The 23,902-nt window shown below is 35.5% G+C and overlaps 2 protein-coding genes across 2 annotated transcripts in view; one reads left to right on the forward strand and one right to left on the reverse strand.

The window, feature by feature from the left end:
• The window catches only part of LOC137401037 (S1 RNA-binding domain-containing protein 1-like), a 33,697-nt gene extending 27,352 nt beyond the window's left edge, over positions 1-6,345 (reverse strand). Inside the window, exons 1-5 of the mRNA XM_068087380.1 lie at positions 6,233-6,345; positions 5,584-5,658; positions 4,376-4,493; positions 3,464-3,599; positions 1,825-1,924 (exon numbers count right to left, since the gene is read on the reverse strand). Coding sequence (XP_067943481.1) covers positions 1,825-1,924; positions 3,464-3,599; positions 4,376-4,493; positions 5,584-5,658; positions 6,233-6,345 — 542 coding nt within the window. The remainder of the gene's footprint in view (positions 1-1,824; positions 1,925-3,463; positions 3,600-4,375; positions 4,494-5,583; positions 5,659-6,232) is intronic.
• Positions 6,346-9,066: 2,721 nt separating this feature from the next.
• Positions 9,067-23,902, forward strand: part of LOC137401180 (lysine-specific histone demethylase 1A-like) — a 44,432-nt gene continuing 29,596 nt past the window's right edge. Inside the window, exons 1-8 of the mRNA XM_068087565.1 lie at positions 9,067-9,107; positions 15,201-15,320; positions 16,627-16,738; positions 18,607-18,740; positions 19,859-19,937; positions 20,342-20,538; positions 21,618-21,794; positions 23,471-23,613. Of these exons, the coding sequence (XP_067943666.1) occupies positions 15,204-15,320; positions 16,627-16,738; positions 18,607-18,740; positions 19,859-19,937; positions 20,342-20,538; positions 21,618-21,794; positions 23,471-23,613 (959 nt within the window). The 5' untranslated portion in view covers positions 9,067-9,107; positions 15,201-15,203. The remainder of the gene's footprint in view (positions 9,108-15,200; positions 15,321-16,626; positions 16,739-18,606; positions 18,741-19,858; positions 19,938-20,341; positions 20,539-21,617; positions 21,795-23,470; positions 23,614-23,902) is intronic.

Here is a 23,902-nt window from a genome sequence, read left to right on the forward strand (position 1 = left end):
GTATCGCAAAACTCACTAATAAGCGCTGTGAGAGCAAGCTTTAGTGATGTTGCGCTAATGCAGAGTCGCTATGCGTATTCCAACCCAAATAATGACTAATATCACCCAATGAATCCATTGCATCATGTGTAGCCCAATGTATAAGCTTGTCCCCTTGTGAACAGGAGGGTCCGAGATCAAATATTCTGTGATACAAAATTTTCATCGCTAGATTTGGATTGCTGTAGTTGGACAGACGGACAGACACCAGATTACAACAGACTTGGATATATATATATATAAACTAGCTGTACTACCCGGGGTTGCCAGGGTAATAAAAAAGTCTTTGGACAGAAAATTTATTCGTATATAACATTTGCCATTCTAACTTTCAAACTACATATCAAGAGAAAAGTGTTTTGTGTAGTTGAAATAAATTAAGAAAAAAAAAGAATATAAAGGTTTTCAAACTACTGTAACTTTCAAATTTCATATCATGAAAAAAAGGTTTTGTGCAGGTCAAATAAATTAAAAAAATAAAACAACTATGAAAGGGTTTAACGTAAATGTGAAAGAATTAGCAAGTAATAGCTAAATTAAGTCTATTTTGCTACGAATACAATAAAAGATGATTCGGTAATGATACAATTAATACAAACTGAGAAAACAAAATAACAATCCTGAATACATTGAATTAATAATGATGATTCTTACATATAAGTGTGTGTATAAAAAAAGGTTACTGTTCCAACAGAAGCTATCCATCAAAACTTTGAACACGACGATACTGGTACCTCTCAATACTAGTAAAAATGAGATATCAGACTGGCTTTGTCTGACCGAACAGAGAGAGAATGTAGAGGCTATTCCTACTCAAGATAATACAATTGTCAGCACAAAAAACTTTACCACAATTTAGCAATTGAACCTTACAAAAAACCGGAATTGGAAGTTCACGAAAACGCGAAAAAGCATCGTGTTTCAAAGAGGTAATAGAGTTTCGATTGCTACGTCATTTAACAAGTGCAATCGGGAAAAAGGGTATTTACAGTATATAGTAAAAACTATGAATAGTAAGGGCCTTCATAAACTCGTGGTTAGACAATTGGATTACTAACCTTCGGTTGCGTTCTTAGTGAAATCAAATCCAGCACCATGCGATCTTTCAATTCCAATATTTAATAACTATAGCCAGACATACCGAAGAACACAAACAACACACTTTGAGATTTATATATACTGTATATAGATTAGTGAGAATATGTTACTGAGTGGTCAAGGATTAACATACACATGATCTATAAAACTTTGCGATATGATCAGACTCGTTAATTAACTAAAGGAAACTAACTAAAAACTTATTTGGAGCATTGAAGATGACTTGTGTTCGCCATGTATGAAAAGATATTTTGATATCCTAGTATAATGGTCAGTCAGAGGCTTAACCTCCTGGTATATTATGGGACAAACAAGGAGCTATATAATATACGTGTAGGTTCAAATGGCACACGCATGTCCAACCAAAACAAAAATAATCCACGACAAAAGAATTACGAAGCCTGAGCAAGCCGCAATGAGCGCAGAAATAAACCTGCAAACATTTGAAGTCTCGCACCAAACAGAGATGGTGTCCAATGTTTACAAACTCAACCCTCTGTATGCTGCTACGTGCTATGGTTAAATAATTGCTTTGTAGAGGACAACCTTGCGGTGAATTATTTTCATCAAGGTAAGACAATACATGTCTCGCACAAACTATGACACAAGGTTAAGACATATAAACTCCTACAGCTTTGCAAACCATAGTCTCGCATGAAAACGAAAAAATGATATGCTAGCACTCACTCGGTCTTCATTGCTGAAAGAACTTCTGCATCTTTTGATATGATATCAGCGATTACATGCTGGACTCCTTGTGATATCTCCTTATTTTTCAATGCTTTACCTACATGTAGGTAATGCATTAAAACAGGTATACTTCAACTGTGATACTAAACTTCAGCCATGGCAGGAATAAGTTATTCACATCTATTCACACTCTAAATCAATAAAAACCTGACACATAGCTTTCTGAAAATTAGAAATGTAGAACAGCCAAAGAGAAAATATGATATAGAGATAATCACTTAAAGACAAAAACTGGTATTATTGATTTTCTATTCGTTCTTGGAAGAGTGCTGAGTATTGATTGAATATCAAATATTGGTATTGAGTATTACATATCGTCAGATGGAGTATTGGATATTGACATTGAACATTAGATATTGCCAGATAAAAGTATTGGATATCAGTATTGAGTATTATCAGATAATAAAATTGGATATCAATATTGAGTATTGTAACACGAAGTGAAAGTGTTGGAGATATCCGCATTGGGATGATTTTTGAGTATTGGCCCTAAGCCTGGTAGATGGGTATGTTACATGCTGATTCCTACTTGGCCTGCTCAGTAGAATTGAGTGCACAAACCACATCTCATCACAATCCTAATCCTTTAAGGTGAAAAGAAATTAAAGATGTAGCACTCGGATTTAAAAAAAGTTATTCAGTAGTAACTCTTCTACATTTGATTCGTATGAAATTTAGAATTGTGTTCCCTAGTCTCCCTTTACAAGATGGTATACACGAATGCGGCAGGCTACACATTTTTACTGCAGCCTGGGCAATACTTTGTATAAGCCAAGGTAATTAAAATTTAAAGAAATGGGATGCTTGCATATATACTTAGTGCAATAAAAAATGGCAGATTGTTAAGCTGTTGTTTGATATTAATTAAATATGTTATATAAGGTTCAATTTAATAATTGAGTAGTAATATAAGTGGCTGATTTCCGAAATACCGCAATTGTGATATAATATCGCTCACAAGGATATACAACAGCGCATAATACCTTAGTAATGTGTGTCTATCAAATTAGAATTGATAACTATGCTCTCATAATTGTATTGAATTTGTTGTCATGGTGACTAGTAGGCTATCTTACATGAAGTTCTATAAAAGTCTAGGCTAAAAAACTACTGCAGTCAATATGCATTGTTGATAGCATATTACTTCTTCAGTTAAATGAATGACTTGGTAATCGATAATGAAATGGTAATAACAACAAACTTTGAATTTTTCATAGTCCTGCACTATTGCTCATGTACAAATATACCATATGATTATTAATCATTCTATGATGAAACGAATTTTAGCAGAAAAATGTTTTCTAACAACTTTTGGAAAAGAACATTGAACTGTCAATGGTCACATCTTCTTTCACAAATTTTCAGATGCAAGCCACTCACATTATGTATGAATATGATATACCGTAATCACCAAAGTATAATGCTTACTTGAGGATAATACTCCTCTCACTTTTGACGTTGAAATTTGTGACGAAAATGGGAGCATTATGCTTGGGTGATCACGGTGTATGATTGAATAAACCAAGTGAGGTGGATGAACTAGCAATAAAAACTGATTCTCTAAAACCCAACCAACCTTTCTCATCTAGAATTTGAGTATTTAGAGAAACTTGCTGACCATCCAATATCTGTTTAGCATAAACGTCAAGTCCGAGTTTGCAGGCCTTGCCGGCTAGCGTTCTAGCTCCTCCAGTTGACTTGAATGGTGCCGCCTAAAACAAATCAAATCTGAACATAAAAAACTGTAAAGCTAAAAAAAGAAGCGGTGGCATGCTCCATTTTTCACAACTACATTTCAAGAATAATTTGAAAGAAAACAATTGAAAAAAAAAGAAATGAATAAAATTGAATAGCGAAATCTGGTAGAAGCAGAAAAAAGCTAAGCGCATAATCGTAGAGAAGATATCAACATGAATATAATGTATACCTATGTCGGTCAGCAGTGAGTCAATGACCATATAATAGAAGTGGTTTTCTCATAAATAAAGAAACGGGAATAAATCGACGATAAACAACCTCATCATGAAGCATCATGGGCTTTAGTAGGCTTCATGAAAACCCTTCATATCAATTAGTCAATTTACTATTTAGTTTAGTATCTGCCAGTGTATTTTGGTGATTATATCAAATAAACTATTATAAAAATGACCAATTTTTCTTAATGTGTGCTGCCGTCACCTGATAGTCTATATCACCTGAATTGTTTACAACAGGAGTTCAAAGCCTGGAAAACTACTAGTTGTCGCAAGAAGCCAACCTTTCGCTTTCTGTGTCAACTCAACCATGCAGACTAGTCTGCTGTCGCAATCCAATGAGCTGATCACCCAAAGACAAAAATACAAAAAGGTTTCTGTGAATACTTTCATTAGGATAAGATAATCATGATTAATCAGATTATATGATCTGTTTGAGCAGGAAAAAGGTAGAGATGTCACTGCTAACCATCGACAAAGTGCCAATTGAATAAGATGAATAGTTTAAATATTACTATGAAGTCTATCTCCTCTTTACTCCTAGCTAACATCAATGAGCTCTTCACATCCTCGGTCAGATTGCCAGACTTTTCAATCTTTACTATAGATGTATCAATCTTCTTCTTCAAGTCTCTAAAATTTGGCATAGATATTCATTTATTCATGTAAATAGATACGTAGTAAGGAAGATAACAACCCAAAAGCATGCCTATAAATTCTGTTGTAAAAATATTCACAAGCATAGTAAGAAACAAATGTGAAATGTGTGACAAGGGATACATCTGGTTCGGACATATTTATTGAAGAGTGCAAAGTAATGACATCTGATGGTACTATGGGCATAGGATAGTTGGGTCATACAGAACAAAATATTAGGAAAGAATAAATAAATATTATAAATAAATATTACACGAATAAGGAAAGAATCTAAAAAGATGAAAACCTGAAACAACAAATAAGGAAAGACTTGAAACAACAAGCAGCTAACCAGGCAGCTAGTCCAATATGCAACAAACAACAACTAAAAGAAGTTTCATTGACTTTGGTATTTTGACAATGTGAAACGGTGAAAAGCGGATAGTATTGAAATATAGTTCGTCAGCTGAAATTAATCATTACCAAGCTGATAACTAAGTAATCTCCTTAAAATTTTTTTTACAGGCAAATTTGTATATAAAATGTGTGAATTTACAAAATTTTGACACATGACAAAATTCCGGCAAATATTTCATTGGACACCAGAAGCAATATCTGAGATATACAATGTTTAAGATTTCTTGAAGCAACTTTGTACAGAAAAGTGTAGACTAATGATCAATGACTAGTGACAAAATGATCTAGTTTCAACCTCACCTACATGTAAGTTATAGTAAATTACCTGCATATCTTTATCACAGATTTCAACTCCGAGTCTATGCATTCCCAAGCCTACGCTTCTGGTTGAGTGCATTACAGGAAAGAAGAAATAAAACCATTTTTATTGATTAAAACTCTAATTTTTTGGCAAATAATTTAAATTTTCTTCATAGTAATAGTCAACTAATAATAATAATAGTAATAATTACAGTAATAATATAATAATAGTAATAACGTACAAAGTACATCTCAAAACGACTTAACTTTGTAGGTAGAAGTTTGATTGTATTCTCAACCTTACACTGGCTTTTAACACACCAAGTGTCAACATAACTAGAAGTAATACACACTAGTTGTTTGAACTTACTTGAGTTCATTTAAGGATTCAAACACTTTCCTCAACTTCTCCAAAGGTATGTTGTGTGTTTGATTTTTTCTATATCTGTAAAGAGGGTAAACAGGTTAGAGACTCTGTGAACAGAAGAAAGAGTTTTGATGCCATAGATTAGTGCGACTAAGGTAAGACTTTACAGTGCACATGTCAAGCACTAGTTAATCACAGATTAAATGACACAGTAATAAAATATCTTTGATTCTGAACATGCCAGTACAAAATTTTCTGCTGTAAGCCAACAATGGGTTATGTCAATAGGAATGGTTCTTTACATAGAAAAGAAAAATCACTGAGTTATAATATTTTAGCCAGCAATACAAATAACTTGAGTGAATAATGATTTTGGACTTATATTATCAGCAACTGAAATTCCAACTACTTTTGCATTGAAAACTCAAGGACACAGATCAAGCAAACAACTTCCTACTACATGTATGTGTGACTGCTGATGCCTGACTGTCTAACCATTTATCTGAGTTGATTAATCTTTGATTCAATATTTAAAACCTGTCAAAATATGCCGGATGTTGGTATTGAAACTAGAATTCTTCACAAGTGTGAGACTACAGAAGGATTTGGCTTATCTGTACCAATAGAATAATAATAATGCACTGATAAATACCTTGCAATAAAAGGCAGTGTACATTGCTCTTTCTCAATCATTTCTACCAAGTTTGAGCATAATCGCTTATCCAGGTCCACTTCATCAGATAAAGCTTCTTCCAACGACCACATTTTATAAACAGCTAAAACGTGATTAACAATTTTGAAAACTGCATTTATGCAGAAAAGAAACTGAGTGAGTTCAAATTATTGGAATGGAGCAGATGGTATGATGGTTGACTCTTTGTTCAATAGAGCTAAAGTCAGGAAGATTATAATGTTCAGGGGCCAAGAAAATGATACAAGGACATCCTCAACAGACCCTCATTTGCGGTTTCATAAGATTAGAGTCCTGAAAAAATCATCCCGCTGACAAAATGAATTGAAGGACCTTCAACTATGAGAGCACCAAGATTCCTCAAGAACAAAAGATATGATTTTAGAAAAACAAAAAAGGTCTGGTTAATCTCTCATACTGGCTCCAACTATGTTGACCCACCTGATCAAACATGCAGTTACTATCAATGACAGTGTCTGTCAAAGATTGGATTTAGCCATCTGAGAACTCATGACACAAGCTAACTAATAACAAGCAGAAATCAAACTCGCATTGTGAGGGTTTGTATACTGCTGTTATGTGCTCCGCATTTCAAAATGAACGGCCAATGACAAAACAGCAAGGAACTCAGATATGCAAGCAATCATCAAGTTTAAGAAGGTATCGATGGACAAATCTGGGCAATGCAAAAAATCTCGCGAAAGCGGAATCTTTAATTGTAATTGAACTAGAATAAGAATGTGTTGTTTCCATTGGATTGGAAAAACCTTGAGCTATTATTTACAATTGATAAACAATGCATGTTTGTAGCATGACTTTGGCACCGGTATCTGAGGAACTCAACTACAAGTATCCCAACATGACCTGGGTTGAAATTGAAAATATGACTCAACACGCTACAACTAGCGAGTTTCAAACAAATGTACATAAAACCTCAAGTTGACAGAGATACAAAAATGTTGAATCAGCTTATATAGTGGTCTGCAAAAACTGTATAAAGGGTAAAAGCGGCACATCCTAGAATCTGACTGTATACAAGTTACATCAATTTAGTAAAACTAAATACAAAGTGGACCAGCGCACTATCATTATGCCTCTGGAGACTATTCTAACTAGGCAACAGCACTTTTCAAGAACACCATGAACTATTGCTTTACCTCATTGGTTCCAAACAGTTTATATGTCTATGTCATATTCTATTGTAAGTGAAGTGAGCCAGAGTGTAACTTACAAAATAAAATAGAAAACAACAATGGTACTGCACACTGCCTTCTGTTTAGCCATGAATTCTAGCCTTTTTTTTCAATAAGGTAGATTTTTGTTCCAAGAGACACCTTTTATCGAGTTAAATCATTTTGATTGCTTACATTTACTTTTGCATCCTTGCTATAATATACTGTAATATTTTGTGATAGGGAAATGCATAAGTATTTCATCATACATAGCATTGATATAAGAGTGAAAGACTGTAATGGAAGAGGATCACCACCGTTACCTATAGGCCTACCGTATATAAAAATTTACCCATCAGCTTTTAAAATCTTAGTTATTCTTTTTCTAAATTGTAATCAAAAGACTAGAAGAAATTAAACTTCAACTGTTGCGTTGAACCTTCTCTAGCTGATGGTACTTGTAAATGATGATCGTACACAGTTTGGTAACCGTTCAAGTCCCAAAAGCAATATTTTTTCTCGCCTTTCCTAATCTTCGTCTGAGTAATACATGTTGAATGTTTTGAATCATATAATGGCCACCCTGTTCTATCAAATATTTCTTGTATAAGACTAATTTTTTAGTAAAGTTTAGAAGTTTTTAGGTAACCTAAGCATGTGCACAAACTGCAATGCTTCAAGGTACTTGTTTGCAATTATTCTAGTATTTCATTTTAGGTGGCAATTTTTTTATTTGCAAAAAATTGGTATTTACAGGCGTGTATCCTCATCCTCATTTATACAATCCGGAATTATTTCCTCTTAAGATGCTCTTCCTTCATTTTACCCATCCTCTCCATACTGTCATTATACTTAGCAACCCACAAGTGATGCAAGCCATCTCCAGACAGTGTTGTGCCGAGAACTATTTCTTTGCATCATGCAATAGTTTTATGTAAGGAAATTCCACTAAACACTGCATTTCCTTTCTAAAATCTTTATAAAACCCTATAGTTTTATTGACATCAAAGCTGCAAACTTTCAACGTTTGTTTGAAAACAGTAACTCCAAGTCCAGCTTATATGCATCAATATAAAATTATTAGTTTCAACCTTAGTCTATTCAGAGCTTGATAATATGCAGCTATCAATGTGCTGTTTCAAAAATGTGGTTAGTTGATAAACAGTAATATCAAGGTTCACATGCACCCACGGAAATAAGGACATAAACGAGCAAAGAAAAAGAGATATTCCAGCAGCTATACGTATAGATAACAAGCAATTATAAACAAATACTCGACGAAAGTAGCTGATTTCAGTGCAGTTGTAACATTATTAACATTCACTAACGAATTGTAAGTTTAAAGGTAGAAAAACTGCAGCAAAGTGGCTTTTACCACAAAGTATTCCGTTTTGTCCATCTAAATTCTAACAGAACAACAATTTTGCGCAACCTAAGACCTGTTAGAAGTTTTGATTCGTCTCCGAGTTGCACGTGCACGAGCTACCTTTTTTCAATGCGGGCTTTTCCTAGTCGGCCAATCAGCTCGCGGAAATCATTAGTGCAAAAGTATTAAATGGAGTCGCCCTAACTTGTATACTTTTGCTCCAATGAACATCATCGGTGGCAAACGTGCTGGTTCAGCAACGGTCGTGAATTAGCCAAATCACTGTGATCAGCGCTTGGTAGGAATTCTTTAAACGAAATCTGCTATGTCAGATGTTTGATTTAACTTGTTTGCACGCACTGGAAATGCTGCATGCAACTGTCTTGCAGTAAAATCAAAGAGTCACTGTACTAACTTATGAAACCTTCTTCAAATTTACTATATATATATAGATAAAAGGTATAAAATACAACCTAGCTTCATTCTAATTGTTATCAATATCATTAGTGATATGGTATGTAATGTATATACAATACATTGAACTCTTTGAAACGGTATAAGCTCCTCTGAAACTGTCTTGCCTTATTCTCGGATTATCAGCCAGATTCCTTACGGAACATGGAATGGAACATTTCCTTTCGCAGTAATGTTTTAGGGCTTTAAAAATTACTCGATTCAATTCAGGTCTTTCAATAATCAACAATTTAATTATAAATTATTTTGCATCATAGGTTGTGTAAGGCTTGATTTAATCCATAATCCACTGTAAATCAGCACTATTCAATTGTGAGTTAGTATTGGCTAAAGAATTGTTTAATAATTGTAATAAAACAATTATTAACAATTTTTAGTTCACAAAACAATTCTTTAGCCATACTAACTTCAATCCTAAGTGAATCGATTCAATTCGTACCCGGAATTGACTTAGGGCAAAATATCAAAATAACAATACGCCACAATCACTAACTTGTTTACACGCATCGCTCGCTTAGAGGGAGGTTGTCTTTAAGTTCTGTGAACTGTTCAGCTTGTTGAAACCCCCATATCCAATCTGCATCCTTTAATTATTGTTGACGCAAGTGGTTTGTTTTTGTAGCTAAAAGTGGACAGAACTACCCTAAGTAGTTCACTATGCCAAAAAACCTCCATAACTCCATCTTGTTTGTTGGTGTTGGAAAGTTTAGTATAGCTTTAGACTTCTCTGGGTCTGCATGTATCCCTGTTTCATCGGTAACATGACCCAAAAACTTTACTTGCTTCTTACCAAACTCACACTTAGAGTCATTTAGCGTAACGCCTGCTTGTTGTAGTCTTTGCATTACATATCTTAATCTTTCATCATGCTCAGCTTTGTCTGAACCATGAATTAAAATATCGTCCATTTGGCAAACTATGCCTTCCAAGCCACTCAAGATCTTCTGCATCTCCCTCTGAAATATTTCAAGAGCAGAGCTGATACCGAAGGGCAAACGTTTGCAGACAAATCTTCCAAAAGGAGTAATAAAGGATGTTAACTTTCGAGATTCTTCATGCAACTTCATTCGCCAATACCCGCGATTGGCGTCAAGCTTGCTGAATAATTTAGAATTCCCCAGTTCGCTCTGCGTTTCCTGGGCATTCGGTAATGGATGAAATTCTCGTTTTACTGCCTTGTTTAATTTTGTGAAATCAATGCACAGTCTTATATTTCCATTTTTCTTCGGCACAACAATACAAGGCGCACACCTATCAGTTGGTGCTTCTATTTTCTCAATGACACCAAGAGATTCCATCCTCTGCAATTCCTGCAGTAAAGGCTGTCTCCTTGCTGCTGCCACCCTTCGAGGTACACTCTGTGCAAAAGGTGACACGGAGTCATCTAAAATAATTCTTGCCTCTGTCTCCATTGTTCCTAGTCCCTTAAAGAGCTTTGGAAATTCAGAAATCCAATCATTTTCCATTTCATTATTGTCTAACAGGTTCAAAAGTCCTAATTTTGATATCGCTGGCTTACCAAGTAATGGCGTCACCAAGTTTTTTACTACATATACATCTTCCTGTATGGTATATGAACCAGCCGATATATTAGCCTTGGAAACGCCTAGAACTTTAAGATTGTGATTTCCAGCACCTTTCAGTGCCTTCTCTGTGACATTTAATCTTGACACACAGTATTTCAGCAAATCTGGTATGGCAGTTACAGCTGCACCTGTATCTAATTTAAAAGTTATTGGAGTTTTATTTACTTTAGTATTAACTAACCAAGCCTTGGGTGTCTCTGTGATAACATTATTGTCTAAAGTGTCAATGCCTAGTCATTCTGACTCCGATCCTAGATACAGTCCACCTAGCTCATTCTCTTCATCTACCACTTCATCTGCATTTCTATGTAGACTACGCCCCTTGCACACTGGAGATTTACAAAAATGGCCTTTTGCTTGCATACAAAACAGGTAGCATTCCTTGCTGGACACTTGTCTTTAGAACGTTCCTGTTTTCTGCCACAGTATTGACATTTACTCCTGCGATCGGCCGATGATTCATTTTTATTATGTACAAAATGTCTAGGGCGAGTTCTAACCTCATCTAGATTGTCATTTGCTGATGAACTACTACTCATTTGCAGTACTGAAGAGTGGTGCGTGACGTATTGCTTTGCCTTTTGAATTGCTTTATGTAGAGTAAGATCATCAATATCAATCAGGTATTCCCTCAATTTATGATCATTAACCCCCACAACAATTTTATCCCTGATAAGCTCATCTTTCATGTTTCCATAGTCACAGTTGTCAGCCTGTGTTTGAACCTCTGTTATGAATTGGTGGATCGACAAACTTCCTTGTTTCATGTCATTGAATTTGACACGGTCATAGATGACATTTTTTACAGGTTCAAAGTGTGCGTCAAAGAATTTTACTACATTTACTAGAGTTTTCTTTTTGCCTGTCTGTGAAGAATCAAATGTAAATTGATCATAAATTCTCACACTGTCAGGACCCATTAACAGTAGCAAGTTTGCTATCCTTTCCTCCTCAGTCATTTCGGAGTACTTCTTAGCAATCTTAACTATTGCAAACTGGGACTTAAAAGTTTTCCAGGAAGCTGATAACTTGCTACTGTCCTTAAAATCCAGGCATTGTACAAATCTGTCGTCTCTTGCCTCCGCCATAATTCATTTGTTATGATTACGATCAATAAACAATATCTACATGTATATATATATATATCAATAATAATGGTTCCTACAAACCCCAATTCACTGTTAAGAAGTCAAATATTATTTCCAAATGGTTCCTGCAAACCACTATACAATACAATGTGATATATATGTGACAATCTACTACAATGGTTGCTACAAACCAACCTACGAGTATTTCAAGTGCCTATGAATTCTTGCAAATTCAATTACAATCTATGATATTACCTCTAAGTGGTTCCAGCAAACCAACTTAACCCTATTAGTAGTATCAATAATCAATTATTGCAGCTAATTTCAATTCAAAAACTATCTGTGACTGTTTGTAGTAGTAGGTTCACAACTTCTGACACCATGTAGAATTGTATAGTAAGTATACCTTTATAAGTATCAATCCAGGCTTAGTGCACGTCCGTACAAGTTAACCATCAGTATCCAAAAGCCCTCCATTGAGCATGCGCTGTCATTCCATATCCGGTTGACGTCACATCCGGGATATACTACACCTTTAATGTATATTTAGCAAACACCAATTTTTTGCAACGGATTCCATATTTGTTCGGATGGAGTTAGTCATGCCGACAATGTTGCCACTAGGCATTTCGCTGCAAACGTTAAAAATTTTGTCTTAGAATTTTAATTTAAAGTTTTTCAAAATTAGCAAAATTTCCTGCTCAAGAAACAATGCATTTGACAGACAGAAGGAATGTTTAAAGATTGACTTGCAACAAAATTCACATTAGGCTATTTGGTATCAAAAGATTCACCATGTCCTACTCTGTTGTGTTGTAGGTGAAAAATATGTGGTAATGTGATTACCAGCTCTTAAAAGCTCAAAAACAAATAGTTAATCACCGCCATCACGAAAACACCGTAGGTTGGAATCCTTTTCCAAAACAGCTCAACTGGGACGTAGTTGAACACGATGGCTTCTGTTTACACTTTCATGCAACCTCAATCGTCGAAATATTTTCACAACTATACATCACGCATTCAATAAAACCATGTCTAGTGCGATTACACGTCTATTTCATCATCATCGTAATGCTATCACTTTGAGCTCTGATATCTCAAAACTTACCATAACAATTTGTTTAATTTTTAACCTTAGCTCGAAAAACTGCTAAGCATCCTTTGATAAATATGACGAGCCTGTTGCCTGTTGGTCACCTGTAATAGTCAAAAAATGCTGCAGAACTCATTCGCGCTATTTGGCAGGAAGTATGGGTCACATGATCAGATTACGACTAGCTGATTAAACCAAGCCGAAACAAAACTGTAAAGTAGCGAGCATCTATATTTGATACGGGCCCTCAGGTAAAACCCGAAGTGTCTGTGATAAACTAATGCTATGAGGCGTTTTATATTGAGCTTTATATTGGCCTTTCATTTCACGGGATAACATCACGTGCCAAAACAGTAACCACTATGTTTGAGAATGTCATCAAAATAAAGAAATTCCAAACTACGATGTTTTTGTGATGCCTGCGATTAACTGTTCACTTTTGAGCTTTTAAGACCTTGTAATCACGTTTTCGCATATTTTGCACCTACAACACAGCAGAGTAAGACATGATGAACCTTTTGATACCAAATAACTGTAATGTGAATTTTGTTGCAAGTCAACCTTTAATGTTTTATGTACGTTAGGGGAAGCGGATGCAAAAGAAAAATGCTACTGTCTGTGCAGTTTGACCAAAACGCTGACGCACCCCATCTAATATAAAAATGTAGTGATTCAAAATATCTTAGGCCCAGTGTTGAAGAATTTCTCTAGTAGAAATACGCTTAGGTTGCTGTTTACATTTTTTCTTCAATCCATCCTAATTCAGAAAACAAATTGGAAACTGCTATTTCACGCAGCGATTTCGAAGTAAAGAAAAACTAACTGGTCTGTTTTTGTTTGACAAAATGATATCCCAACATCCTGAAATTAATATAGCAAGCTGCTATAAGACTTACCTTTATAAGGCTTAATATTATAGCGGCTTGCCTCATAAGCTTTATAAGGCAAGCCGCTATAAAGATTTTTCAAAAGGAAAAACTCAAGGCGAGTGTTAAATATTCATGAAGACAACAATAAATACAAGCATGACAATATAAGCATAAAAATAAACACACCTTTCTGGATGACTAGCTTGTCAACATTATAGCATGGCATACATAGGTGCATACATACACAAATGGCATACATAAGCGTATTGTCAGTGCGAAGGCAAATCATAGAGCTATAATATATTAGCGCGTAGTACATATTATTGATCAATAGAATATGCGCAGTGTTATCAAACCCTTGCAAAATTGTGTGCTGCTGGCAAAAAGTGTGATAACAATGCTAGCTTGTGATAAAAATGCACAAACAACAATGCTGTAACAAACTACAAGCAATGTTAAATAGCTTATCTAGCTTTTAGAAAAGACTGAGATTATTTTAAAGGCTGAATTTAGAGAATAATGGGTTTCAAGACACTCATCCCTATAATTCTAGATCGGACTAAACATCCCCAACTTCTGTCCCTAAAAAGCTACTTACGTCACATATTTATGGGTGGGGCATGTTGTGTCATTTGTGACACCGATATTGATTCGCTGTATAAAAGCCTTTGAAAACAAAAGGTTAGTGGACCAGCCTTTATTTTGAGTACAAAATCGGAATCAGTGTCTGATTACCTATTAAAAACAATGAAAGTTGTTTGTGGCTGTTATTCATTGATAGGCTGAAAATATTTGTTTACATGTTTCATTGTGCGAGATTTTGTGGTTGCTTATGTTACCTTCTGTTACCATAATCATAATAGCGTAACCTGGTTGGGCGACACTCAAGTCGTGGGCTGACAGGATTGAATTGAAAATCCTTTTTACACAACACCACCTTATTATCAGATTGTAATACCACCAATTAGTTTTTTCCTATTTGCTTTCTCATCAGATGTTGTTTCGTAACTTAATATCTCTCTGTGTCTGAAAGTTGCGTCCTTAAGCTGCGAAGTTGATTTGACATTTAGTATAAATCTTTAAGTAATTCTTTTATAATAAACAAATATCGTTACTATGAAACCACTTGCAATTTTAATGATACCATATGTACATGTATTTGCAAACCAAGGAATGTTAGTCGTCGTAACAACTATTTTTCTATCACCGCTATATCATGGATGCTGGTTTTGTTCGTTTTACGTAACATCAGTGACTAAGATATTAACTTTTCCACTTTAGACAATGTCAGCTGGCGGAGCTGATCTTTCAAAAGTAAAGAGGACCCACAGTCCATATACTGAACAGGATTCAGACAGCAGCTCTAAAGCCCCAACATCTCGTGCTAAGAAGCGAGTCAAGGTCTTGTCATGCTTATAAACTTGCTATTACTTGGTAAAATACTCTAGTTTAGTTGAGCTGATATATTGCATACATTAACTAGGTATGCATAGACTTTGCTATGGCCTTAGTCTTCTCGCCTTAGCTGTTAATAGATTCTAAGTGATCAAATTAATATAAATTAATATAATTGTGTGAATCCGAACGCTTATTCACTTGGTTGGGCCTCTAGATTCTGTAGCAAGTAGTTAAATTCTAGAAGCTTTGATTTGTCAATGATGGCTTACCACAACTGTGTAGTTTGTGGTAACATATACCTTGTAGTTAACCAATTACAAAATATTTTATTACCACTTTTCTTGCTTTAGAGTTGCCATTCAGTCGCAATAGCGATAAATAATAGTATTTTTGTAATTGTAAGCAATGATTTCTGTACATATACTGTGGGATTCATGACTGCTGCCAGATCTAGACATTTGCTTGGCTGTTGTGGAAGTTTGTTAGGATTATAATCAGGACTAAGGCTACATTATTATAATTCAGGACTCAAAGGCTACTTAATAATTAAGATTATCCTATAAACAGATATTAAAGAGGTCATTGCTTCATAATTGGCAGTTTTGTAGGCAACTGCTAGAAAATATCGAAGAAGGACAGTCTACGGTTATAAATGTCTTTTTAATTTTTTTGTTGTTTTCTGTCAGGATAACTTATTGGGTGGAATGACTTATTTATCATTGTGTTCATTCTTACTCATGGTCAAACCATTTCACAGCTGATGTTCTCCCAGAACCTTGCACATCTGTGGTATGACCTAATAACTTCAGTCAGTTAACCAGATATTTTGTAGTTTTGTTTAGCTAAGGATTTTAGGTTAAGCATTCGCTGCGACTAATGTTACATCACCCTTATGACATCACAGAGGTCTGCAGCATGGTAACTGATCAGTTCATTATTACGTTTTGGTTGAACAACAGTTTCACTGTATATATGCAAACAAATATGAGGCATTTTTGTCTATATAGCAATACCAAAACAAAGGAATATTTTGAGGTCTATGTTAGATCATTAACAGTTAAGTATTTGTTAAAGTGAGAGTGTAGTCTTCTGCACATTTATATAGTCTTTTCAAAAAGGGAGGCAAATACAATGTATATTTCAGCGTAAATCATATAAAGTTAACAGTTTTCCTTACACACATCTCCTGTCTTACCTATTTTTTAAAAAGTCAGAATCGGACTCCAGCTTTTGTTAAATATTCTACACCTGTCTATATTGCCCTTTGCGTTTTTTGCGGTCTGTCCAAGTAGATGTTGACTGTTAACAGGCTGATGAAGAAGCAAATGATCCAATACTAAGTAGTGCAACAGCCATAAGCCAAGAAGGTTCACAAGTCACTAATGAGATTATCGCTGAACAAGAAAAAATTGATCCATCAGGTGAACACCTTTATTAAATGCCTGTTTTGTTAAATGTCTATCATTTCTAATCTATTTTGTAATCAATGTTTCTGCTTAATCTCAGCAATTAGAGACCCATGGTGGCAGAGGGCACACAATAATTTGGTTAAATTGTACTGAGTGGTATGAAAATTAGAAAATGACTCTGCCTTTTATTACATTGTGTAAATCATAATATGCCAATAGCTAACCCAGTCATTTGTGTATATATACTAGGTGAATGTCCAGCAGTGCACGGGTAATAAAAAAACAGCTTGTAAACAGGGGCAGGTAATGTAGTTGCCATTGGCCAAGTTTCTTCAACCAATGAGTTTGAGTAAATTGAAGCACATCAATTATATCAGTACTGTTTCAGCTTATTCAGGTTCTTCAATATCTTGGCTTTCAAATGAGCCATTGTTTGACATGGTGAGACAGACATTGGTTGGTGTTTATAGGATTTCCCCTGAGCTCTACCACAGAAATGTTTATTAGTATAGGCTCGCAAATTATGACGTCACTATTTTCATATTCGGTGTTGTGTGCTCTTACCACTTATTTATCAATTACGATAATGACGCTAGTGGCAGGTGAAGGCAGGACAACTCCAGAGAACCAATGAAGATGACAAAAGAATCGGTGTCATTGCTCTCCATGTACAGATTATTTCTATGATAAATAGCTCAGATTCCAAGCACCATATTATATTTTCCCGGTGATATTATGCACTAGCTCTCTCTTTTTATTGTAATGTTGAGGGGTACGACTGAGGCTAATTAATTTTAAGCATTGTGTGGTCTCGCGAAAGTGCAATTTTCATATAGTCCTAGAGCACTGCAGGTCACAATTTAATCGATGCCATTTCATTACCTTTATCAACGACAGTATATTTATTGAAGCATAATCATAATATTTAGAATCATATATATAAAACGATGTGATAATAATTACTATAAATGTTTAAAATGAACTAAAGGATGAAAAAAGCAAACTCTAACAATCACCTGAAATCTATTAACCCAGAACATGTGTTTGTATTGGTCGGGTGTTTGCGCGGTCCCCGGGCATTGTTGATGATCTAGAATCCTAGTTTATTATCAGCGCTTTCTTGGTTTAAGAGCACCGATTGTCACAGAAAAGCGCAGCACAATGGCAGCGAAAGGGATGAGCGACCTAAGGCTAAATATGACATCTCATTGTGGGAACCACAACCAAATGTTTTTTATTGCAGGACATACTTTTCACACCCTGTCTTTCATAGTTCTATTATTTTTTGTGTATTGAATATAGGCTCATTTGAAAGCCAAGACTCTGAAGTACTGAAATATATGACAAAAGTATTGATATAATTGATGTGCTTTAAACTAGTCTACATTTTTGCTATAATAAGAGCCGTCCTTACAATTGTGCTTATAATTGTTGTGTTACGCATCATGATCTCTCATGCAATCATGATCTTCAAGCATGCTAGTAGTATTACAATTATTATAGTACTACTACTAGCATGCTTCAGCTAACACACTAGAAGATAATGATTGCATGAGAGATGATGCAATCTTTATTCCTAACGCTGGCCTGAGTTACGAGCTTAAGCTACTCAAATTCATTGGGTAAAAAACTCTGCTAATTGAAAATAAATTTTCTACACAAAAACTGTTTTATTACCTGCACAATTACCTTTGCGGTGCCGGCTGTTCTAGTAATTTATACAATGATATACCTATGTATCCGAGTTGCGTAGGCTTGATATGGATTATGAGTTTTATGTTGTGAAATCGGTTTTTACTTATGAAGTTTTATACTTATAAAATGGCTCCTAGAACGAATTACTACACGAGGTTTCACTGTATATGTGCTCTTTTTTGTAGGGCTTCAAGGCGCAGCTTTTCATAGTCGTCTGCCCGCGGATAAGCTTACTTCCTTGGAAGCGCAATGTTTCCCAGACATAGTTTCTGCGCCATCCACTTCACATAGAGTTTTTCTCTACATCAGGAATAGATTGGTAGGTCATTCTCACATATTATGTGGTTACATAACCAAAACGCTTCAAAATCAACATGTGTATTATTTGCTGTTTACATGACTGTTCAATCACTAAAAGTAGATCATATCTGTGAATCAAATAGGAGAAATACTTCTAACTACTTGCTCACAACAGGTGATTCCTATCAGATCAAGTTCTCTTTGCTAGCAGCCTAATTTACCTTGTTAGGTCAAGGTCATCATGTTCATACCCTTAAGCTTTGAATTTATTTAGATGAGACGGATATTGCTGCATGTTTCCATTACAAGTCGGGAGTTGACAGTTTTTATCCATAGAGTAATTGACTAGCTCAACTTTGTAATTACTAACTCTATTGTCCTAGTACTGTATTTCAGGGTATAAGGCCAAGTATAAGGCTAATATACTTTAGCTAGTCGACTTGTACATGCTCTTCATCCAATTCTTTATGTTTGGCTTACATTGCAAGATTATCAGTTCAGTGGGATGAGTTCTATTCATTGTACATCATAGGCTAGCAACCCACCAGTCTATGATTGGGTTGCAGTCAGATGTATTGTACAGTAGGTATAGATTAGTGGGCGTGAGCTGTTATTCGCTGGGTGCAGGAATCAACTTTCATCTTGTTTTTACATCTAAAGTAAATATTGTAATGCAATTGATCTTGAAAATGATTTGCGCATTTCACTCACCTGCAAGCAGTATAAGGTAATAGCAGAAAAGAGGCTAAAAAACAGTCAAAGATCATTAAGTGGTTTTGTCTTATATGTCGCTGCTGTGTGAAAACGTTCGACTCTTGGAATGATCTTCCAAAAATAAATTGTTTTCATATGTTCCGAATGTTTCTGTATTTCATTATGTATAGAGACTTTTTTGTTTGATCCTAAACAAGGGGGTGTGAGATTGCCCTCGTCAGTCGTAGAGTTTCAGCGATGAAACCAGATAGGCAAGCGCTGATATAGATGAGACTACTCCCGCTGCCATAGATCTAATTTGTTAGCTTTCCACTTGCCTATCACAAAAATTTCCAACTTTTCAAATATATAGTTAATGTCCTTCTCTCAATATGTAGCCATAAATATTAGAAATTATTTACAGAGAAATTGTTATTATTGTAGTTGGAGATATGGTTGAATAACCCAAGGGAGGAAGTAACAATAGAAAATGCTTTGCCTTTAATTGCGCCGCCTTACAGCAGTAAGTATTGATGGGCATTTTCACTTTATGCATCTCTTGCTAATGTCACTATGTAGCAGTGATAGATCGATCTCACTCAGGGGAGATCTATATTTAGACTACTTTCATCATATGTACATCTTGCTATTTGGTTGGTTGTTGACACGTTTTCATGAGGTGCTGTTAGCTGAATATCACTATTAAGTCAGCACTTGGTCTTTCAAATTTAATAGTGGCTCACATTTCCATTATTTAGACATTTATGAACCAGGCAGCTGCCTGACCAACTGGTTCATCTTCCTTTTTTGTGAATACTAGAGGTTCATCCATTGATTCACTAACATGAACAGGAAGCCAATTTTTTCTCATGCACATACTCTTTAGAGATATTTGTATCTAATCATGATGAGGATTGATTCTTCTAGGTGATGGAGGGCTGGTTCTACGAGTGCACGCATTCCTTCAGCGCCATGGCTATATCAACTTTGGAGTTTACAAGAAACTGACAGAAATAAGCTTTAAACAAGGCCATGTTGTTGTTATTGGTGCTGGTATCTCGGGACTAGTTGCTGCCAGACAGCTTCAATCTTTTGGGCTAACAGTCACAGTACTTGAGGCAAGGGTGAGTTCTGTATGAGTCTGAAGCTCTGCAAAATTGCTGTTAGATATGGTTACATAGCTTTCTGAGTTTTTACCACAAGCATAACCATTTAACTCCTTACATATTCTTGTAGGGATCACTAGTTTTCATGTAAAGTGTGATTATTTTGAAATATGTTCCATTGATGTAGGTTGGTATGGTTCATACGCAAATTTTTATCTTTGCGCGTAATGAAATTAATTGGAGTTATGCTATCCTGATGAGTTGGTTTTCACAATCAGTGCATTGCCATGCTTCGAATGGTTCGGAGTTGCTTCCATTCTAAATCATAGAAACCATTAGATCCGAAAACCTTCGATGCCATTTTGCTTCGCAAAATTTGTGCAAAAGCCTTCGCTGTTAGTGTACTATTCGACATCATAGAAACACTGCTGATGGGTCTAAATCAATAATACTCGGCAAGCTCTCCCCAGTGGTAGTAGAACAATTTCAGCATTGCGATCAGGCATCCCGACTTAGTTAGTGCAACTAGTTGTCTACGCATGAGTTGAAAAGTGACTGTGACCCGACAGCAAGTCTACTTTAAAAAGTTTAGTTTTGAAGATGCATCACAAATTTTGGAAAGATTTAAACAGTGCAATTCAGAATCATTGAAATGGTAGTGTGTGAATTCGTCGGCAGCAGGCAACTCTGAATCCATCCGAAGCATGGAAACGCTGTGAATGGATCTGTTGATGGTCATATAGTGTTTTCATTGAATTGTGCTGAAAAGTGATCTTTTTAAAAGGAATTGAGTTGGGATGTTAAAGAATGATTTTTCAGCTCACCAGTTTGACAAACTATTTAGTAAATTACCGTATAGCAGCACTCGTTATGTGGAATTATGTTGCTTTCGCACATCAGTGATATGTTGCTGGTCAAGTTTAGCTGTTGTAATTCCTTGTTTCCACTTTTTGAATGGTACCCTTTACTGTAAAAAAGAACTAAATGCTTGTTACATTTTCGATTATGAAATCCTTGAGTTTATTTACCTAAAAATGTTGAGTAGGTTTTTTAGGTATAAACTAGTATTTAACTGTCTTCAAACGCATTTGTTGTAGGAGCGTATTGGAGGGCGCATCGCCACATTTAGGAAAGCCAACTTCCTAGCTGATATCGGAGCCATGGTTGTGACAGGCCTCGGAGGCAACCCTATAACTGTTATGAGCAAACAGATGAACATTGAACTTCAGAAAATCAAACAGAAATGTCCTCTTTTTGAGAACGGTGGTTGCACGGTAGGTCTTTCTTTCCACCTCACTAACACCAGATTCCACTCTGGCTATCTCCTTACAATAGTATTATATTCATTTTTGCTAAATATGGTGTTGCGCCATTGGACTTATATTTTGCTGCCATTAAGTTTCAACTATATTTACAAAATAGCGCAAATAATATCAAAAATATAATTTGCAGACATTCATGTTATTGTGTTTAGACTTTCTGTATAGAGTAAGAATGTTTGTGTAGGAGAAACGTTGGTAGGATGTATTTTGCTGCCACTAAGTTTTAACTATATTTATAAAATTAGCCCAAACTAGACCAAAAAATATTTATGTTATTGTGTTTACAATTCATGTTATTGTATATAAACAGCCATATTTATTTTGTTTATATTTCATTTATTTTTTTAGCATTGCCACTTCAGTGTAACATTTTTATTTGCAATATGTAAAATATTTTTAGTTAATTACGATTAGTTTAGGTAATTGTTGATTATGTTAGCTAGCAGAGTTGTGACCATTGCAAATCAATCACAATGGCGCATTGATAAGTACTCACTATTGCCCAGATGTAAAAAGCAGTTGTAGTAATTTTTGCCTGGATATCTATGCAGTTGCTTTATCAGTCAAGTGGCAGTGGGAAAGATGTTACAGCCGTGCTGGGCGCAGTATACCCACACTACATACATCTGCTACTGTGCAGTACACAGTATACAGGCAGTATAAATATTTTTAATATACAATAAGCAGTCTTGGTGCGCAGCAGTAGTATTAAGTACTGCACAGTTTACGGTGCTGAATGCAGTAAGAACTTTTGCGTTATACTCTACGTACATGCAGAGCGGATTGTCATGAAAACGCATCAAAGTATGTAGTATTGAGTTAGCTTATTGCAACCACAACACAATTTCAAGAGTGGAATACCGCTCAAACTTGACTATGAGTGGCTAACAGATTGATCGCAATTAACATGTTGTGTTTGTGTTGTGTTGAAATTAAAATCTACTATGCCTTTAATGAAAATGCATTTCAAAGATCCTAATTTCATCGATCGGAATGTAATAATACCTGACTCTCTATTCTGAAGTGATATGGGAGTTAGAGCGCAAATTCATGAGCTTGCTGAAAAACTTGTACAATACACTACAGATGTTTGGGAAGTCAGTGGTTTTGGTTGATCCACAGTATCAACTCTATTCTAATCTGCAGTTGCAGTACAAAAGCAGTTTCAGGTTTTGAAAATGCGCTGTCACAGTGTGCATTAATTGCTGGGTTTCAGGTGATGCATCATGGAAGTAATGCGCAGTAGATCATAGGGTAAATTTGTAGCAGGAGCGCAGTTGCGGTAGCAGTAAATGTTAACTGCGTGTTAGAAAGATGTAATGCACTGTAAAGTTATTGCATATTGTGCTGCAATGAAACTGTGCAGTTCTAATTCTTCACAGCCCTGGCTGATATTAGAGAGAAGTTGTCTCAACCTGAGTTGTAAACACACTAACAATATTTTCGCTACCCGATATGATTTAGCTTCGATAAAATGTAAAAGATTTTTTGAAAGAGGTGGCAGCAAGATAATTATATCATAACTAGAAGACCTTGCATAGGTCTTCAGGTTTTCTTAAAGATTTCTTGTCTCCTAGTTAACTGCATATCTCGTTTTCTTTTTTACCCCTATTTTGTCTCAATTGAAGGTAGCGAAAGAGAAAGACGAAATGGTAGAAAGAGAGTTTAACAGGCTGCTAGAGACAACTTCCTACATGTCGCATCAGATGGACTTCAACTTTGCCAACAACAAGCCGCTCACTCTTGGGCAGGCCCTCGAGCTTATTATTAAGTAAGTCTAGGTCTTCCTTTGCCTTAAGTAGACATACTGTTCTCCTTGGTTCTAGGAGACATCAGTGTTTTTCTTTGGTTCTAGCAGACATCATAATTTTTCTTTGGTTCTAGCAGACATCAGTGTTTTTCCTTGGTTCTAACAAACATCAGTGTTTTTCCTCGCTTCTAGCAAACATACGTGTTTTTTCTCTTTTATGGATGTCCTTCTGGTTTTCTAGTAGACATCGGTGTATTTTTTAATCATTGGCTTTACCGTGGATCCCATCATACGACATTAATTCATTCCG

The sequence above is a fragment of the Watersipora subatra genome, chromosome 7 (assembly GCF_963576615.1).
Source record: "Watersipora subatra chromosome 7, tzWatSuba1.1, whole genome shotgun sequence".
Taxonomy (NCBI): domain Eukaryota; kingdom Metazoa; phylum Bryozoa; class Gymnolaemata; order Cheilostomatida; family Watersiporidae; genus Watersipora; species Watersipora subatra.